Source organism: Rhinichthys klamathensis, unplaced genomic scaffold (assembly GCF_029890125.1).
Source record: "Rhinichthys klamathensis goyatoka isolate OS25496 unplaced genomic scaffold, OSU_Roscu_1.1 h1tg000152l_1, whole genome shotgun sequence".
Taxonomy (NCBI): domain Eukaryota; kingdom Metazoa; phylum Chordata; class Actinopteri; order Cypriniformes; family Leuciscidae; genus Rhinichthys; species Rhinichthys klamathensis.
This window is the reverse complement of record NW_026606687.1, coordinates 206446-224406: the sequence shown is the minus strand read 5'-3', so window position 1 is coordinate 224406 and position 17961 is coordinate 206446. Positions and strand designations below refer to the sequence as shown.

The 17961-nt window shown below is 42.5% G+C and overlaps 3 protein-coding genes across 3 annotated transcripts; 1 reads left to right on the top strand and 2 right to left on the bottom strand.

Moving 5' to 3' along the window:
- Positions 1-4856: 4856 nt before the first annotated feature.
- On the bottom strand, positions 4857-5991 carry LOC130090833 (uncharacterized). Its single transcript, XM_056258445.1, has 2 exons — positions 5489-5991; positions 4857-5377 (listed from the first exon to the last, which is right to left on the bottom strand). The coding sequence occupies exons 1-2, from the start codon at positions 5939-5941 to the stop codon at positions 5177-5179; spliced, it is 654 nt and encodes a 217-aa protein (XP_056114420.1). The 5' UTR covers positions 5942-5991; the 3' UTR covers positions 4857-5176.
- Positions 5992-6976: 985 nt separating this feature from the next.
- LOC130090834 (uncharacterized) lies at positions 6977-8052 on the bottom strand. Its single transcript, XM_056258446.1, has 2 exons — positions 7415-8052; positions 6977-7282 (listed from the first exon to the last, which is right to left on the bottom strand). The coding sequence occupies exons 1-2, from the start codon at positions 7874-7876 to the stop codon at positions 7094-7096; spliced, it is 651 nt and encodes a 216-aa protein (XP_056114421.1). The 5' UTR covers positions 7877-8052; the 3' UTR covers positions 6977-7093.
- A 1235-nt stretch (positions 8053-9287) lies between these two features.
- LOC130090838 (uncharacterized) lies at positions 9288-10963 on the top strand. The gene is made up of 4 exons (XM_056258452.1): positions 9288-9417; positions 9619-9766; positions 9904-10012; positions 10722-10963. Exons 1-4 carry the CDS (start codon positions 9339-9341, stop codon positions 10845-10847), a joined length of 462 nt encoding a protein of 153 aa, XP_056114427.1. The 5' UTR covers positions 9288-9338; the 3' UTR covers positions 10848-10963.
- The last annotated feature ends 6998 nt before the right edge of the window (positions 10964-17961 follow it).

Genomic DNA, 17961 nt, shown 5'->3' with positions numbered 1-17961 from the left:
ATTAGCAAACTGAAGCCCGAACACGAAGAGTGTGTATTAAACATTTTGAATGGAGGTGATGTTGTGGCCCTACTCCCTTTGGGAAAAGTTTAATTTATCAACTATTACCGATCGTCAGCGAGAAACTGGGGAGCCTTTTGACAGGTCAGTGTCTCTTTTCTTTTCCAGGTCTTAAATACCGTAAAACTTCAAATAATAGCCCGGGCTTTTATTTGCCCAAATCGTCGAACTGCACCGGCTTGTACTTGAGATCGGCGTCTAACTTATATGAGACAGGCCTTTATAGTTGAGATGTTGTTCATTGAGATGTGGTTCCTAGAGTCTATAATCTCTAAAAATCTCCAAATGCTCCACGTGAAACCGCGGTCTTCCGACCTCTTACTATCTTGTCGATTGATTTTTATGAATATGCGCGAGGGAGAGAGAGCAAGACAGTGCTCGTGTTGTTTGTAGACGTGGGAGTGCGCGCGCGCGGCCGGGTCTCTCTCTCTCTCTCTCTCTCTGCTCGTTTGTGCCCTGTCAAGCGCAGCAGTCATTCTATTACATCATTCACAGATCAAAAAAGTCGTTTACAGCCATGTTCACTCGGGTATTTCGCTCGCATCATCAAGTGTTTACAGTGGAAGTTCGATCATAGATTTGAGTTCGATGCATGATGTCTGTGGTTCGATGCGGCTGTGTCGGCGCATAACATACGTCATAAACAAACTTATCTGATTGGCTTACGGGTAACCAATGATTTTAAACTTCAGTACGCGCCCCCTAGCGAGAGAGAAAACACTTCTCTATTATGCTATCCCAGACTCTGTGTACGAAGCAAAGTGAAGTAGCAGAGTCTGGTATTACCAGGCTACTCCCGGAGCACCTCGTGCATGAAATCCTGGAATACGGAGGGGGGGATGATGACCAGGCCAAACAGCATCATGTATTACTCATAGTGGCCAGTAGGAGTCACAAAACCGGTCTTCCACTCTTCCCCCTCAAGGATGAGGTTATAAGCACTCCAGAGGTCCAGATTAGTGAAAATCCGAGGCACCCCAGAGTTGTTCCAGATCTGCTGGGACGAGGGGAAGTGGATAACAGAATTTTGCTGTGATCTTGTTAAGGGCCTGGTAGTCGATTCAAGGCCTCAAGCCTTAGCCACAAAAAAGAAACTTAAGGAAGCAGGAGAAGTAGATGTATCCTTGATCGAGGGCATCCTGAATGTTCTCCTCCATGGCCTTCTGTTCACTGACTCACCCGGTATGATGTTGATGGCGCAGTCCCATGCCAGGTCTCTGTGGTGGTGACTGGGGCGTAACACATTTAGGAATGTCTACAGACTGCTTTTCAAACGGGCTTTTAATGGAAGTGGAATACAAAGGAATGGACTTGACTGGTTAAGTCAGACATGTTAAGAGGTAGGTCCAGAAAGCAGTTGGGAAAATAGTGATTGCCCCACTTTAGGACTTCTCCCGTTGTCCAGGAAAGCACTGGATGAAGTTTCACGACCCAGAGGCTCCCTAAGATGACGTCAGCGGTGGATTTCTCCAGAACCAGCTAGTTAATGGACTCGGAGTGGAATAAACCAATTTGCAGCTTTAGGTGCCAATACTGTAGTGCACATGGTCTCGGCTGAGCGGCATACCCTTTATTGAGTGAACCTTGAATTGGGTTTCGTTGCAGATTTTCTTGAGCTTGAGATAACAGCAGAGCTTAGGGCGATGAGGGCGCTGACTGTAACAGAGACATTAGAGGCAGTAAGACAGACTATGGAGGTGAGTGGTGTAGAATTGATATGGGGACTGGGAATTACCGTGGGACGAGGAGGACGAACAGGACATGCAAAGATAACGTCCCTTTTATATAAATTTGGATGCTGCATTAAACAAATTCTTAAAGGGAAAAAAATTAAATAATAAATCAACTCCATAGCTGATTTCAAGTGATCAAAGGCTTAGGACGTTCCAATTAAGCCCATTGCAGTTTCCGCCAGTAGTGGGCACTTGTGCAACATAAGCAATAACGTACATCCAAGTTAGCGAGTGAAGGGCATGACAATTTTGGACTGGAACGCAGCCCAGACAATGATACCAGTGCTGATGAGGGACAGGTGCATGTCTTTAGTACTCCGGAGATGGTGGACGCTGTGCTGGAGTGAGGGTGGAGTCTGTGACAGGTGCATTATAGCTACAATTACCAACAAATATGACAGTTCACAAGTTCAAACTTACAAATAATCAGATTGAGTAAAGAGTATGCGTATTTGGAGGGCTCCGAGCTCGGAATTTGGCCCGAACACGGTGTATTCCCCCCTTATACCTGGCTGGGATAGGAACCAGCCAAGAGTGAGGAGTCAGGGGTGGTGGAGGGATGCAGAAAAACTTTCGAGAAACACAAGTGGCTCATCTATGTATATATAGACCTCCTCAAGTGCTGATTGGGTAGATCATTTAAACATGTTCCTCCCAAACTTTGTTAATAAAACATCATTTTATGAGATGAATGCTTTTTCTCAAAACTCACTTTAAAGGGTTAGTTCACCCATTTAAGACATGAAGTTGTATGCAATCCTTACCAGCACTATAGTGCATACACACTGACCCACTCTGTTGTCACCTCCCTGGTCAGAGTTCTGGCCGCTGGAAGTTTTTCAATAAAGTACTCCCGGTTAGTTTCCGGGGCCTCAAAACTGTGCGTTTTTACGTGAAAAAATGATTTGTGTTTCAAAGCTTGATTAATTTACCACACAAAAAACACGCCGGTCAAAATTCATACCTCAGTTTTAATCGGCACTATTTTCTATCCATTTCTATCAATCCGCGCTGCTGTCAACGTCAACAGTGAGCACGTTCCGATCAGCTGTTGATAGCGCGACTCGCTGACAACATGTCTGACTGCGAAACTTCTGATGATGAAACCAATTTTAGCACAATGTCAGACGGATCAGATGATGAAAGTAATTTTAGCACAACGACAATGTTACTGATTGCAACACAAAACCTCAATTGTGTGTGTGTTCAATCAAATAGTTTTCTCAGCAAATTGTACCAATATCCCTATATACTGTTTTTATATTAGACATCTTTTCACGTGTTTTATAATGGAGTCTAAACATCAGCTTGTTTACCGTACAGTTTAGACATGGGATCATAAAGTTATAAATGGCTTACCCGTGGTACTGGTACAGCAAAACTCTTTAATTTTCCTTTTCCTCCTTGGTTGGGGATGTAATCGTCTTCGCTGAAGTGAGCACTACACACACGAAAATCCTTTATTCTGGATATTTTAGCTCCCGCAGAGTAGCCGATGGCAACCAGCCAAAGCTGTCTCATAGTTATATTCGAAACAGGAAAACGATGGAATCTGAACTTTGATCCCGGCACATCCTTGTGGTCACAGCCTGGGAATTTACAAGTTCGCACCATTGTTAATTTAATACCTTTTACGTCGTTGTCAATCGATTGTGTAAACACTATGGAACAGCTGATCGGAACGTGCGCACGTTGACAGCAGCGCGGATTGATAGAAATGGATAGAAAATAGTGCCGATTAAAACTGAGGTATGAATTTTGACCGGCATGTTTTTTGTGTGGTAAATTAATCAAGCTTTGAAACGCAAATCATTTTTTCAAGTAAAAACGCACAGTTTTGTGGCCCCGGAAAATAACCGGGAGTACTTTATTGAAAAACTTCCAGTGGCCAGAACTCTGACCAGGGAGGTGACAACAGAGTGGGTCAGTGTGTATGCACTATAGTGCTGGTAAGGATTGCATACAACTTCATGTCTTAAATGGGCGAACTAACCCTTTAAAGCACAGTTTTTACAACAATTCCGATCTAACGGTGAAATAAGGAGGCAGATATATATTATTTGTAGCTTTTTATAATTTGTTATAAAAATTTTTGCTTAGCATTTCTCAGGTAAACACTGTCAAGTTTAGGCTTACCAGGGTTAGGTGCTTCAGCATCAGTGTTATACATACAGAGTTAATATTTCACTCTGATTTAAGGGATAACTTATGGATAGGACTAGGTTTAGACGTGGAGATTTGGTTAATATTAAAATTTTGGACAGGAGTGTTGTTCCAGGAATGCGTCTAACTTAGTAAAATCAAGACGTGTGGATATGATCACAAAATATGAGTGATGTATCTGCAGCGAATCATCTGCCTGCGATTCATAAATCCCAGAAGATAGGCAGCGCTAAGAATTTTTGAAGCTGCATCATACTCATTCAGATGATCCCATAATTTAGTTTTTGTGTGTGCACATTTGGAACCCCAATGGATGTTGTATAGCGAGGGCCTGTGATCACAAATAAACCAGCAGACGCAATATAGAATACGGTATAAATAATATTTTGGAAAGACACCTAAAAGCTTTACTTGCAGAAAATACAGTTTCATCAGAATCATCCTCAAACTTAAACCAGAACTTAGTAAAACATTATCTTTATTTCAAATGTTATAAACCTCTCAAATTCAATTCTTGTTATTTTCCTTGAAAGTATCGTACAAAAAAAAGAAGTCATTTTTCAGTATATATGAGCTTCTCTAAAACTGTTCCTGTACTACAAGAAATAGTCAAATGTCTGCTTTCAAACATGACCAGGATTATGCCTGTAGACCAAAGGGTTCAAGAGCTGCAGCCATTTCATTTTGGGTAGGTCATTTTTGGCTTGTGGGGGTGCTTGTTAAGGGATTAATAAACGTCTTTATTTCTGTCATTTGATTGAAGATCAGCCTCCTGCCTTGAGGAAACATTTAAGGTCAACTGCAACCAAAGCCAGTTGGTCAAAGTGGACTTAATGCTTAAGTTTCATCCTATAACCTCACATACCTTAAAATGTAGCTATAAGTGACAGAAATCAGTCGCAGTGTGTATTCTTTTATTTACCAAACTTACAAGACAGTACACAAGCCGAAAGCATAAAAAATAACAATCAGTGGATGTGAGCAGCATATTGTACAATGTTACATAAGGCAGCACTGAATGACAGGATGTGGTTTCTCATTACGTCAAGACTTCTGAAAAAACATGTAATTTGTGGTGCGGATGGGTGTGCTGCAAACACTTTTTTCCATTCTTTTTTTCTTTGTTACATTTTAAATGTGAGGTTTGTGAACATTAAAAGTGAATATTAAACATTTAATTTTTTTTTTTTTTTTGCAAGATCTGAAAAAAGTGTCTTTATTTATAGCTGATCTGATGCACCTCTGATTTCATCCTCTATTAATGAAGATCCTTCAGGAGGGGGTGTTGAACGTTGACTAGGATCCCCCATTTCCACTTGTTCAGCTTCAGTTTCTTTGGTTTCTGCTTGGTGGCAGCACCTCTTACATCCAAAGGCAAATAGAGGCAGAGAGCTTAAACCCAGCATGCTCAGAGCAAATATCTGAAGTGAAAAGTTGTGTTATTTGAAGCATGACAAAATCTTTGGTTTTATTTAAAGAATTACATCTTCATCCACATCAAACAGAATTGAATAACCCAATGACTCATTCACCTGAGAAGTATTTCGAAAGCGAAAAAATTTCATTTGCTTTTCAGTGATGTTGTCAGGATTGATGAAAGGCTTACACCACGTTGTTGAAGCGGATATATCAGTGTGAACCGTCAGTCCTTCCCATGAGGTTTTTGCACAGGCAAAGTATTGTCCATCAAATAACAGCAGCATGATCCAAACAGCAGCTGGAATGATGCAGGTCCCGATAGAGAGCAGACGCTTTGTGTTGCATTGTGGGCTTTGAATATAAAACATGAGTGTGCTCGAAAACAGAGCAGGAATCACAAAATATGCAGCAGAAAACATCAGGTTCATCTTTGGATCACAAGGACATGCAAAATCCATCTCCACGAGTTTCTCAAGTCCCACCATTAAAAAGCCAATAATTGCATTTGAATAAAAAGGACTCTTCTTCAGCTGTTTTTTCAGCTCTGCTACCCATTGCTTGCCCATTGTGCGTGTTGTTAGTCGGAAGGTGTACAGACTAAAACTGAAAGTGATTGCTGACTACTTTTGTGCATCAATGCAAGTGAAATTCACACCTTTCACATCTTCATGACTGTGTCTCGGAGTTGCGATTGAGAGGTTTGAACCTTTGTAAGAGATTGTGCTCTCGTCACTTTGATGGCACTTATATAAATGATGAATATAAATAAAAGCACTGAATATAAATTTGTGCCATAATACTACAATTTGAATGAGTAACTGTGACATGGCACATTGTAATATGTACTTACAGTACATATAAAAGGCCTTGTAAAAAATATCAAATAAACATAAAAATAACAACAGAAATATAGTTATGTTGGTTACTTATGATTTGCAACTGTCTTTCATTATGTGTGCCTTGTATTTATACTCCCTGTTATGTTCAGTCCATTATATGTTCTTGTTTATGATTTATTCCTGTGATCTCATGAGTATTATGCATCGTTAATAAAGGGGTTTGTGTTATCTCCTTTGTCATTGTGCGCTTTACTACTTCACGTCAAATTTTAAAGCAGTTTTTTATTCATTAATAAACTGTAATATAGTGTTGGATGCGTTTGTCTTGAGGTATGTGTTTTGCTTTAAGTTCGAGAAGTCACATGTTCAAGAATTGCCCTATTTCTGCCCTGTCTCTCAGTGGATATAATTTAGAAACATGTTTAAATATATATATATATATATTTTTTCCCCTTTCTTCAAAATGGAAAACCATTCTCAGGCTATCTAATGATTTAATATCTGAGTATGCCATCCAAAGTGAATGTAATTCAAAAACAAAGTAAACATGTCCTTGCTGTAAATGACAGGAAGTGGTTTGTTACTCTACATTGCAGCTAAAGGTAAAAGATGCAATATGACACAGTTTCATTAGAAAAAGGCAAAATATGCTTTACTTCTTCAGAAGGGATTATTTCTGTTGCAACAACACCAAATTACAGTGTATATATAGCCTAATTAAAAAATACAAACTTTTACAAGTTAATTGAAAAATACTCTTTTTAAAAGTTTATTTATTCCATTATATTAAATGCATACCAAAAAGACTTGATTTTAAAACATGAGTTTTGTGGAAAAAAATTAAGTAATTTCTGTCCAGTGATGTTTTATTTAAAGCTGTTAAAATTCATCTCTACTGGGATCACCAATTGTAGAGACAGTGTCAGGAGGGGGTGATGGGCTCAAATCCACCATTTCCATTTGTTCATTTTCAAGTTCTTTGGTTCTTGTTGGTGTGTAGTACCACCTCCTACTCCCCATCCAGATCAGAGGCAATGAAATCAGGAGCAGTATGCACAGTCCCACTAGCTGAAGAAGTATATTCATGTTTAAATGAGTACATGAAAACTTGGGACCAGGTAATAATCAACTCATAAAAAAAAAATAGATTAATCAAACAACATATTTGTAACAGTATCTTGATTTCATCATCATGCTCACCTGAGAGTTATTTCGATAGTTAAAAAATGTCATTTGCTTTTCTGTGGTGTTGTCACGTTCGATTAAAGGCTGACACCATGTTGTTGAAGCAGTTATATCCGTGTGAACCGTAAGTCCTTCCCATGAAGTCTTTGCACAGGCAAAGTATTGTCCATCAAAGAACAGAAGCATTATCCAGAGAATGGCCGGAGTAAGACAAACTAAAGCGCAGTGCAAACAGCTTGAATAATTGCTGATTTGTGAGCTTTGAATATAAAACAAAAGTGCGAAGGAGAAGAGAGCGGGAACTACAAAATACGCCATTGAGAACAACAGATTCAGCTTCGGATTACAAGGGCATGCAAAGTCTATCTCCACAAGTTGCTCAAGTCCCACCATCACAAAGCCGATAACGAAATTTGAATATAAAGGACTCTTCTTCACCATGTTTTTCAAGCGTCCTATCCATTCCAACTTGCTCATTTTAAGCGTCGATAAGGGGAGAAATTTGTATAATTGATGTGTAAATTTTTTATGCTGTGTATGGATATGCTTTTGATATACGCCTCTGTCAGGGTGTCATATAGTGAGACAAGCCTCCATCTAAATTTTCTGTGTGACACTGACATTTATTCTGTGGTTATGTGGCACACTAGTCGCTTTAATGGCAGTTTTATGTGCAGCTCTTAAATATAAAAGTGACTTCTGACTGAGTAATGCTGCAACATACAGAGTGTTGGATTATAAAAACCCATAAATCTTTAGATAGTGGGTTTGAGTGGCTCTAATGGAAGCATATGGACAATATACGGACAAATCGGCCTGGGCCTTCTCCTCTAAACCTTGTCAAATCAAGGCATTTTCATCCACAGAACTGCCCGCTGAATGGTTTCTGTTTTTGAACTTCTAGACACTGTTGTGAAAATCTGAGTTAAGCCATTTCATGAAATACTCAAACCACACCTTCTGGGATTAGTAATCATTTGCCAGTTGTTGCTGTTGATATGTTGCAATGTTATTCGTCTAGGAAACATTGGGTTGGATCAAAGCTTAAACGGATAGTTCAACCAAAAATGAAAAAATCTGTCATCATTTACTCACCCTCGATTGGGACCCCATTGCCTTCCATATTATGGAAGTCAATGGGTCCATCAAATGTTTGGTTACCCATATTCTTAAAATGATCTTCTTTTGTGTTCAGCAGAAAAAAGAAATTCATACAGGTTTGGAACAACTTGAGGAAAAGTAAATGATGACAAAACTTTCATTTTGGGTGAACTATCCCTTTAAGACTACAGGTTTCTGAAATGTCCATCGAAATGAGAATGGGAATGGGAATGGGGCGAAATGGGAATTTTTCTTCTGCAAACCAGGGCACTGAATCAGACATTTGTGAGGGTGACTAGTATTGGTGGTAAGCATTTGTAGAGTATTGAAAATTTCCATGATTATACTACATAACAACAAAAAATACTTTACTATAGTTTACATCTCAATTTATATCTTAATTTTGGTAGCTGTTAATAGACATGACTTTCTTTTCCAAAAGTAAAAATTAAGAGGGATAACATGATACAGTTGCATATCTTTGTCTAATAAATAAGAATTTATTTCCCCCCAACACTTACTGTGTCCTTGCTCTTTTTCAATTTAGCAGCTGTTTTTTTTCTCTTCCAGTTTAGTTGTGCAATTCTGGCTTTTCCCGCTTTCCATTTGCCAGAAGAACAACAAGACCTCTGGAAGAAATTCAGAACTTGAGCAGCACAGCTCTAACGATAACCTTTCATGCTAAAATTGTGCAATACTGCTCTTTCCCAAATCACAAGCCATGTTTGTTCAGATGACATCAGCAGTGAAGCAAGATTTTGGTAAAGGGAGGATCACAGGGTCAAAAAAGTATAAATATTGCTCTGGTTTTCTACCAAGCTTCAGTTTGCTGTGAACCATGATGTCCTTCAAGACTACACTAGGTCTGCTTTTCTTGGCCATGTTGGCCATGGTGGCTGAATCCTCATGGGGCAATGGTATATTTACAAATTTAGTTCATTTTTACTTTGCTTAGCAATACATTCACTACACTGCACCTTCTCTATTGTTTAATTTTATTTAATTTTAATAACCAACAAGAAGGTGGACTAAGGTTTTTCTGCCTTCTTCCTTACTTTTAAAGTTAACAATAGTGCCTTCATATGAATGATATATTTTCTGTCACATTTAATTTTCAGGAAGCGGAAACTCTTACAGTTACGACCTTTCCAAAATGTCTGATCTAAGGAAACTATACAACTCCAAAGTTTTCAAGGCAGAGAGGATGACTAGACCTTTGGAGGGGATGTCTTTCCAAGTAGGCAAAATCAGCCACTCTGGAGTCAGGTAATCAAGATACTGTCATTTTATTTTGTATTAGCACATGCATTGTGTTGAGTACATGGTGAATACATCACACTTGAATACTAAGAGGAAAGAATGTGTTGAATATTAGGCATGTCTTCTGCTGGTTCTGCTTTTAGAGTGACTCTAGAAGACGGCACTAAATGGCTGGTCCATAAGGGAGATGGCTATGGCATCTCAACTCAGACTGTTGTTGTGGATGCGCGTCATATGAGCAGTAACTGGAAGGCAAGTCATTTTGTAACTCTGATATGCGTGCAACTTACTTGTAAATAAAAGACTGTATTTTGTCCTTGTATAGTACACTACCGTTCAAAAGTTTGGGGTCAGTATGATTTTAAATACTTTTAAAAGAATTCTCTTCTGCTAACCATGGCTGCGCTTATTTGATTAAAAATACAACAAAAATCAGTTATAGTATTAAATATTATTCCAGTGTAAATCAGCTGTTTTCTGTGTGAATATATAGTAAAGTGTAATTTATTCCTGTGATCAAAGCTAAATTTCCGGCATCACCAGTGTCAGTGTCTTCAGTGTCAAATGATCCTTCACAAATCAGTATAATATGAGGATTTGATACTCAAGAAACATTTATTATTATTATCAATGTTGAAACAGTTGTTGGTCTGTCAGTTGTACAGTTTTTTTAGTTTTTTTTTTAGGATTCTTTGATGAATAGGAAGTTCAAAAGAACAGCATTTGTTTGAAATAGAATCTTTTGTAACATTATAAATGTCTTTACTGTCCTTGATAAATAAAAGTATTGATTTCTTTCCTCCAAAAAATAAAAATAAAATTCTCACTGACCCCAAACTTTTGAACGGTAGTGTATGTATTTTTAGAAATTAGAATTTAATAGCCTACCTTAGCAATTTCATTTAACTTTAGAAGATCATTTTGGTCTGTGCTAATCTTTTTTCTTTTTTTTAATGGACAGATTGTTGAGACAAAAAATTTCCGTGGGAGTAAGACCGTGTCTGCTTTTGTGAAGGCTGGAGGAACGGACTACAAACTTTTGTTTGATAACTGCCATGATGCAGCCGACCGGATGATGGATGGTTAAATTCACAACTACGATGTACCAAGAGAGCATCACTTTCATAGCATACTTTTTATGATTAATTTGAAAATGCATTCTTGACAATCTTGTGTTTCCCAAATAAATAACTTTTAAATGTATCATTTTGTTTCAATGTATTGATTATTAGTAATATTTTGGAATGTAAAAGTTTACAGACAATATCAAAACGATTCAAATCTCAAACAGGTTGAAATCGAGGCTATAGGCGAATGCTAGACTAATCATTAATATTTCATCTGAGCTGCAGATGGTGACAGAGGTTTTTCAGTTCTTTAGCTTTTCCAGAAGTTAAAGGGATAGCTCACCCAAAAACTAAAATTAGCCCATGATTTACTCACCCTGAAGACATCCTAGATGTATTGTTGTAAGGATAGATAAGACCCAGTAGCAAATGACAGTCAAATATCACTTTAATGAATGTGCAGAAATAGCCGCCAGCAAGACTTGAACAGAAATCTTCTTGGAATAAATCACAACAAAAACAGGCAACACTTATGGCCGTAAATTAATAACAGAACAGTCCTCTTGGAAAAGGTCCAAGGCGATAGTCGTCGTTGATGCACGGGCACAGCTGGGGCAAGGCTTAGATCACACAGCAGAGATAACGACAGATGACTGCGGGGAGCTGCAGCAGCTTTGATAAGCACGGCACTGTACACAGAGAACTGGTTAGAGCATAAGCAGACAAATACTTGCAGCAGGATGTATCTCTTCCCCGACAGAACAGGACAGGACAGGACGAGAGAGATTTAGGAAGGTAAAGTCACAAAACGCGTCCTTCATCAGTAGTCAAAGAACAATCTGACGATAAGACAGGAGGAAGAGAGAGAAGAAGTAACAAACGCAATTAGAGAGAAAAGGGAACAGGTGTGAGGCAATAGGAGTAAAGCAGAGGAAAATAAGGAACAGCTGAGAGTAAGTAATTAAGAGCGTGTAAGAGAGGTGAATGCGATAATGAAAGTGACCAAAAGAGGGCGGAAAAGAATAGGAAGAACCAGGATCATGACAGTACCCCTCCCTCAACGAGCGCCTCCTGGCGCTCCCAAGGTAGAAGACTGGCGAGAGCGGAGGAAATCATCAATCAGCGAGCGGTCCAGGATATCCCGAGATGGTATCCAACTTCTCTCCTAAGGACCGTACCCCTCCCAGTCCACTAAATACTGATAACCGCGACCACGACGACGAACATCCAGGAGCTTACGAACACTATACACGGGCGAGCCCTCGACAGAGATGGGAGGGTGCGCAGGACGGGACGGGGCGCGAGTAACAGGTTTTACGCAAGAGACATGGAATACAGGGTGGACGCAACGAAGATAAGACGGGCTGATAATCTTAGAAATCCGAAAAGGACCGATAAAACGAGGAGCCAGCTTCCGCGAAATAGACTGAAGACGCAGATTCTGGGTGGATAGCCACACTCTTGGACCACATAAATAGCGAGGGCTCTTGATGCGACGCCTATTCGCTGTAGCGCACATCTTAGTTCTAGATCGACAAAGAGCTGACCTCACCCTCCTCCAGGTTCGTTTGCATCGCTTAATGAAAGCCTGGACAGACGGAACATGCGAATCTGACTCCTGGGAAGAAAATAGAGGCGGTTGATAGCCCAGGCAACACTGAAAGGGCGAGAGACCGGTAGCTGAGGACGGAAGAGAATTGTGGGCATACTCAGCCCAGGGGAGCTGCTCGGACCAGGACGCGGGATTCTTAAAAGTGAGACTGCGCAAAATGCGGCCGACAATTTGATTAGCGCGTTCGGCCTGACCATTAGTCTGGGGATGAAACCCGGACGAAAGACTAGCAGAAGCCCCGATCAGATGGCAAAATTCCTTCCAAAATTGAGAGGCGAATTGGGGACCTCTATCAGAAACAACGTCAGAAGGAAGACCATGGAGCTTAAAAACATGATCGACCATAATTTGAGCCGTCTCTTTGGCGGAGGGAAGTTTAGGCAGGGGAATGAAGTGCGCGGCCTTGGAGAAACGATCAACGACAGTAAGGATAACCGTAAAACCCTTAGACGAAGGAAGACCAGTAATAAAATCTAGAGCTATGTGAGACCATGGACGAGAGGGTATAGGCAATGGTCTCAGCAAGCCAGCCGGAGGAGAATGACGGGACTTTGTCTGAGCGCAGACCGCGCAAGCAGCAACAAAACGACGGATATCCTTATCATGACCCGGCCACCAGAACCATTGCTTAACCGAGGCAACGGTACCTCTGACACCGGGATGAGCAGCTAATTTGGAGGTATGGGCCCACTGAAGAACCGCGCGTGGGGCGGGGACCGGGACGAAAAGCAAATGCTTAGGGCAACCTCGCGGCACGATGGAATGAGCAAGCGCCCGTTTAACAAGTCGTTCTATTCCCCAGATAGTCGCCCCAACCACCCGTTCAGAAGGAATAATAACCTCCTGGGTTGGGGTGACTACGGGAGGCTCAAAAAGTCGAGAAAGCGCGTCGGGCTTAACATTCTTTGATCCAGGACGATAAGAAATCGTAAACTCGAAGCGTGCGAAGAAAAGAGCCCAACGCGCCTGACGCGTGTTCAATCTTTTGGCGGAACGAATGTATTCGAGGTTACGGTAATCGGTCCAAACGATGAATGGAACCGATGCTCCCTCCAACCAGTGACACCATTCCCCCAACGCCAAACGGATGGCGAGTAACTCGCGATCTCCAGCATCATAATTGCGCTCTGACGGCGAAAGACGGTGTGAAAAATACGCGCAAGGGTGTACCTTTCCGTCCTGAGATGAGCGTTAGGAGAGGACGGCCCCAACGCCCACCTCTGAGGCATCAACCTCGACTATGAACTGGTTAGAAATGTTGGGGGAGATTAAGATGAGACCAGTGGAGAAAAGACTCTTAAGACGATCAAACGCACATTGAGCGGAGTTAGTCCAAACAAAACAAGACTTGGATGACGTAAGAGCGGTTAACGGAGCCACAACCTGACTAAAGTTCCGAATGAACCTACGATAAAAATTAGCAAAGCCAAGGAATCACTGAAGGGCCGTGCGTGAGTCTGGAGCAGGCCAGTCAGAGACCGCTTGGACCTTAGCCGAATCCATCCCAATTCCCTCCGCCGAAATAACGGACCCGAGGAAGGTTACCGAGTGAGTGTGAAACGAACATTTCTCCGCCTTGACAAACAGACGATTCTCTAACAGGCGCTGAAGAACGCGTCAAACGTGCTGAACATGAACCTGAAGAGAGGGGGAAAAAAACAGAATATCGTCCAGGTATACAAAGACAAAGATGTTGAGCATATCACGAAGGACGTCATTAATGAGTGCTTGAAACACGGCGGGAGCGTTTACGAGCCCGAACGGAAGAATGCGATATTCAAAGTGCCCGAGAGGAGTATTGAACGCGGTCTTCCACTCGTCACCCTCCTTTATCCGTATCAAATGATAGGCATTACGTAGGTCTAACTTTGTGAAAAACCTCGCTCCCTGCAAGATCTCAAAGGCGGATGACATAAGAGGCAACGGATATTTATTCTTTACCGTTATGTCATTGAGACCCCGATAATCTATACAGGGACGCAAGGACCCATCCTTCTTTTTCACAAAGAAGAACCATGCGCCGGCAGGAGAGGAGGAGGGAACAATAGTACCCGCATTAAGAGCCTCAGAGAGATAATCCTCAAGAGCCTTACGCTCAGGAATCGACAAGGAATATAGTCTACCCCGGGGTGGCATGGTACCGGGAAGGAGCTCGATGTTACAATCATACGGACGGTGAGGAGGAAGAGAAGTGGCCCGGGCTCGACTGAAAACCGCTCGCAGATAGTGATACGTCTCCGGGACTCCAGACAAATCACCTGGCTCCTCCTGAAACACAGAGACAGAAGAAACAGGAGGAATGGCAGAGACAAGACATTTAACATGACAAGACAGGTTCCATGATAAAATCGTTCAATAAAACCAGTCAATATGGGGGCTATGTTGGACCAACCAGGGATGGCCTAAGACAATGGGAGAAAATGGGGAACAGAAAACTAAAAAGGATCATCTCTCGCGATGATTTCCAGAGACCGTGAGTGACAGGGGAACAGTCTCACAGCTGACCCAAGGAAGATAACTACCATCTAGGGCAAAAAGGGGAGTGGCCTCCTTACGATCTATGAGAGGAATACCTTGCTCACAAGCCCAGGTCTCGTCAATGAAATTCCCCTCGGCCCCAGAGTCTATCATGGCGTTGGTAGAAACTGTGACACCCTGCCAGTGCAGATGAACAGGAATAGCAGTGTTGACGCGACGAGAAGGGATCAGAGAAGTTGCGCTCGCCAGCAACCCTCCTATCACTGGCGAGCGTTGGCTTTTACTTGACACGTTGAAACAAAGTGCTTGTCGGAGCCACAGTAGAGACAGAGGCGATTTAAAATTCTCCGTTCTCGTTCCTTGGAGGAAATACGTAAGCCCCCCAGCTGCATAGGTTCGGTAGCCACCTCCACCACAGTTGAAGAGGAAGATGAGGTAGAGAGGGACGCGAGAGAACCAGCCTCAGCACCCCTCGCTCATCGCCGCAGATCAAAACGCTTCTCAATACGGATAGCAAGGTCAATGAGAGGATCAAGACGACTAGGAACCTCTCTGGCGAGAATCTCATCCTTTAATTCAGCGTTGAGCCCCTCCAGGAAACGGGCCACCAAAGCGGGCTCGTTCCAGCCGCAAGTCGTGGCGAGGGTGCGGAACTCAATTGAGAAGTCGGCGGCTGAACGTCTCCCTTGACGAAGTGAAGAGAGCAAGCGGGAAGCCTCGGTTCCATGTGCCGAGCGATTAAAAACGCGAATCATCTCCTCCTTGAATAGGCTAAAATGATCCAGGAATTCTGCCTCCGCCTCCCAGCTGGCAGCTCCCCATTGACGAGCCGGTCCGGAAAGAAGGGAGATCACGAAGGCAACCTTGGCGCGGTCCCTGGCGTAAGTAGAGGGTTGGAGAGAAAATATTACTTCACACTGTGTCATAAATGATCGACACTGGGTTGGCTCACCCGAGTAACAAGGCGGATTATTAATTCTTGGCTCAGAAGACGAGGACGGCGGAGATAAAGGTGAGGTCTCCTGGCGAAGTTGATGTAGCTGAGCGGCAAGATCAGACACCTGCGCGGCCAAAGACTCCACCACGCGTCTCGTAGTGGACAATTCTTCTTCGTGCCTGCCCAGTAAAGCTCCCTGGCGCTCGACAGCAACATGGAAAGGAGTCTCATTCGCTGGGTCCATCATGGTCAGATTGTTCTGTTGTAAGGATAGATAAGACCCAGTAGCAAATGACAGTCAAATATCACTTTAATGAATGTGCAGAAATAGCCGCCAGCAAGACTTGAACAGAAATCTTCTTGGAATAAATCACAACAAAAACAGGCAACACTTATGGCCGTAAATTAATAACAGAACAGTCCTCTTGGAAAAGGTCCAAGGCGATAGTCGTCGTTGATGCACGGGCACAGCTGGGGCAAGGCTTAGATCACACAGCAGAGATAACGACAGATGACTGCGGGGAGCTGCAGCAGCTTTGATAAGCACGGCACTGTACACAGAGAACTGGTTAGAGTATAAGCAGACAAATACTTGCAGCAGGATGTATCTCTTCCCCGACAGAACAGGACAGGACAGGACGAGAGAGATTTAGGAAGGTAAAGTCACAAAACGCGTCCTTCATCAGTAGTTAAAGAACAATCTGACGACAAGACAGGAGGAAGAGAGAGAAGTAACAAACGCAATTAGAGAGAAAAGGGAACAGGTGTGAGGCAATAGGAGTAAAGCAGAGGGAAATAAGGAACAGCTGAGAGTAAGTAATTAAGAGCGTGTAAGAGAGGTGAATGCGATAACGAAAGTGACCAAAAGAGGGCGGAAAAGGACAGGAAGAACCAGGATCATGACATGTATGACATTCTTCTTTCAGACGAATACAATCGGAGTTATATAAAAAAAATTCTTATAATGTCAGCCAAGTTTTATAATGGCAGTGAATGGCTGTATGTCTTTGGAGTCCATCAAAGCACATCCATTTATGATTAAAGTGCTCCACGCGTCTCCGGGGTTAATAAAGGCCTTCTGAAGTGAAGCGAATAGCGATGCATTCGTGTAAGAAAAATATCCATATTTAAAACTTTATCGACTAAAATAACGTTGAGTTATGCATATAACTACTGTTCCAAGAAGGAGGGAAATGAGGTACAACACATTACTATGGGATATTGCGCTCTAGCGCCATCTGCTGAAGACACCTTTATTCACGCCTGAAAGGCCAATGACGCATGCCGACGTGGGCGGGGCTACCTGCCCACAACATATAAATGCAGTCGTATGCGTCATTCCCTTTGTTCAGTCCAGCTCTTCACCGGGACCCCGACTTTGCGGGGCCCAGAGGTGTTGTAACCTCGTTTCCCTCCTTCTGGAAACAGTAGTTACATGCATAACTCAACGTTCCCATTCAGTCGGTCAACTCGGTACAACACATTACTATGGGACCTATATTCACGCCCCGCCAAGTTGCTGAACTAAACGTAAGGGACCAGCACCGCCACATGATCCTTTTTCAAGAGAGTGACGGTCCTTGGTCTAAAGCCCCTGCAGTAAGCACGGACCGAGCCACTGTCAACGCAGTGACATCTAGTCGGTAAAGCCGAACAAATGTGTGTGGGGATGCCCAACTGGCTGCCGCACAAATGTCATCTATTGACACCCCTCTAAACAATGCCCATGACGTTGGCATGCCTCTTGTAGAATGCGCCAGTACTCCTGCTGGTAGAGCTAACCCTTTACTCTTGTATGCGATTGAAATTGCCTCCACGATCCAATGTGACAGGCGCTGTTTAGACAGCGGTTTCCCCCGAACTGGATTGGCAAAACACACAAAAAGTTGGTCGGATGAACGCACAGCCTGCGTTTGTTCAATATACCTGCGTAAAACTCGCACAGGGCATAACGCATGGAGTCTCTCATCTTCCTCTGAATCAATCGAGAGGTTTGACAGAGCTGGCAGCTCGAAGGAGAGCGCACTATATGCCCCTGACATGACCTTCGGTGTATACGCCACGTTTGGACGCAACACTACTCTAGACCCATCTAGCGCAAACTGGA

What these genes read in the sequence shown, in the direction of transcription:
- LOC130090833 (XM_056258445.1), bottom strand. Translation starts at nt 5,941, where the DNA reads ATGGGCAAGCAATGGGTAGCAGAGCTGAAAAAACAGCTGAAGAAGAGT. An exon ending in GCTTTCGAAATACTTCTCAG is followed by an intron (nt 5,378 to 5,488) that starts GTGAATGAGTCA and finishes TTTTCACTTCAG; the next exon opens with ATATTTGCTCTGAGCATGCT.
- LOC130090834 (XM_056258446.1), bottom strand. Translation starts at nt 7,876, where the DNA reads ATGAGCAAGTTGGAATGGATAGGACGCTTGAAAAACATGGTGAAGAAG. An exon ending in ACTATCGAAATAACTCTCAG is followed by an intron (nt 7,283 to 7,414) that starts GTGAGCATGATG and finishes ATACTTCTTCAG; the next exon opens with CTAGTGGGACTGTGCATACT.
- LOC130090838 (XM_056258452.1), top strand. Translation starts at nt 9,339, where the DNA reads ATGATGTCCTTCAAGACTACACTAGGTCTGCTTTTCTTGGCCATGTTG. An exon ending in ATCAGCCACTCTGGAGTCAG is followed by an intron (nt 9,767 to 9,903) that starts GTAATCAAGATA and finishes TTCTGCTTTTAG; the next exon opens with AGTGACTCTAGAAGACGGCA. An exon ending in ATATGAGCAGTAACTGGAAG is followed by an intron (nt 10,013 to 10,721) that starts GCAAGTCATTTT and finishes TTTAATGGACAG; the next exon opens with ATTGTTGAGACAAAAAATTT.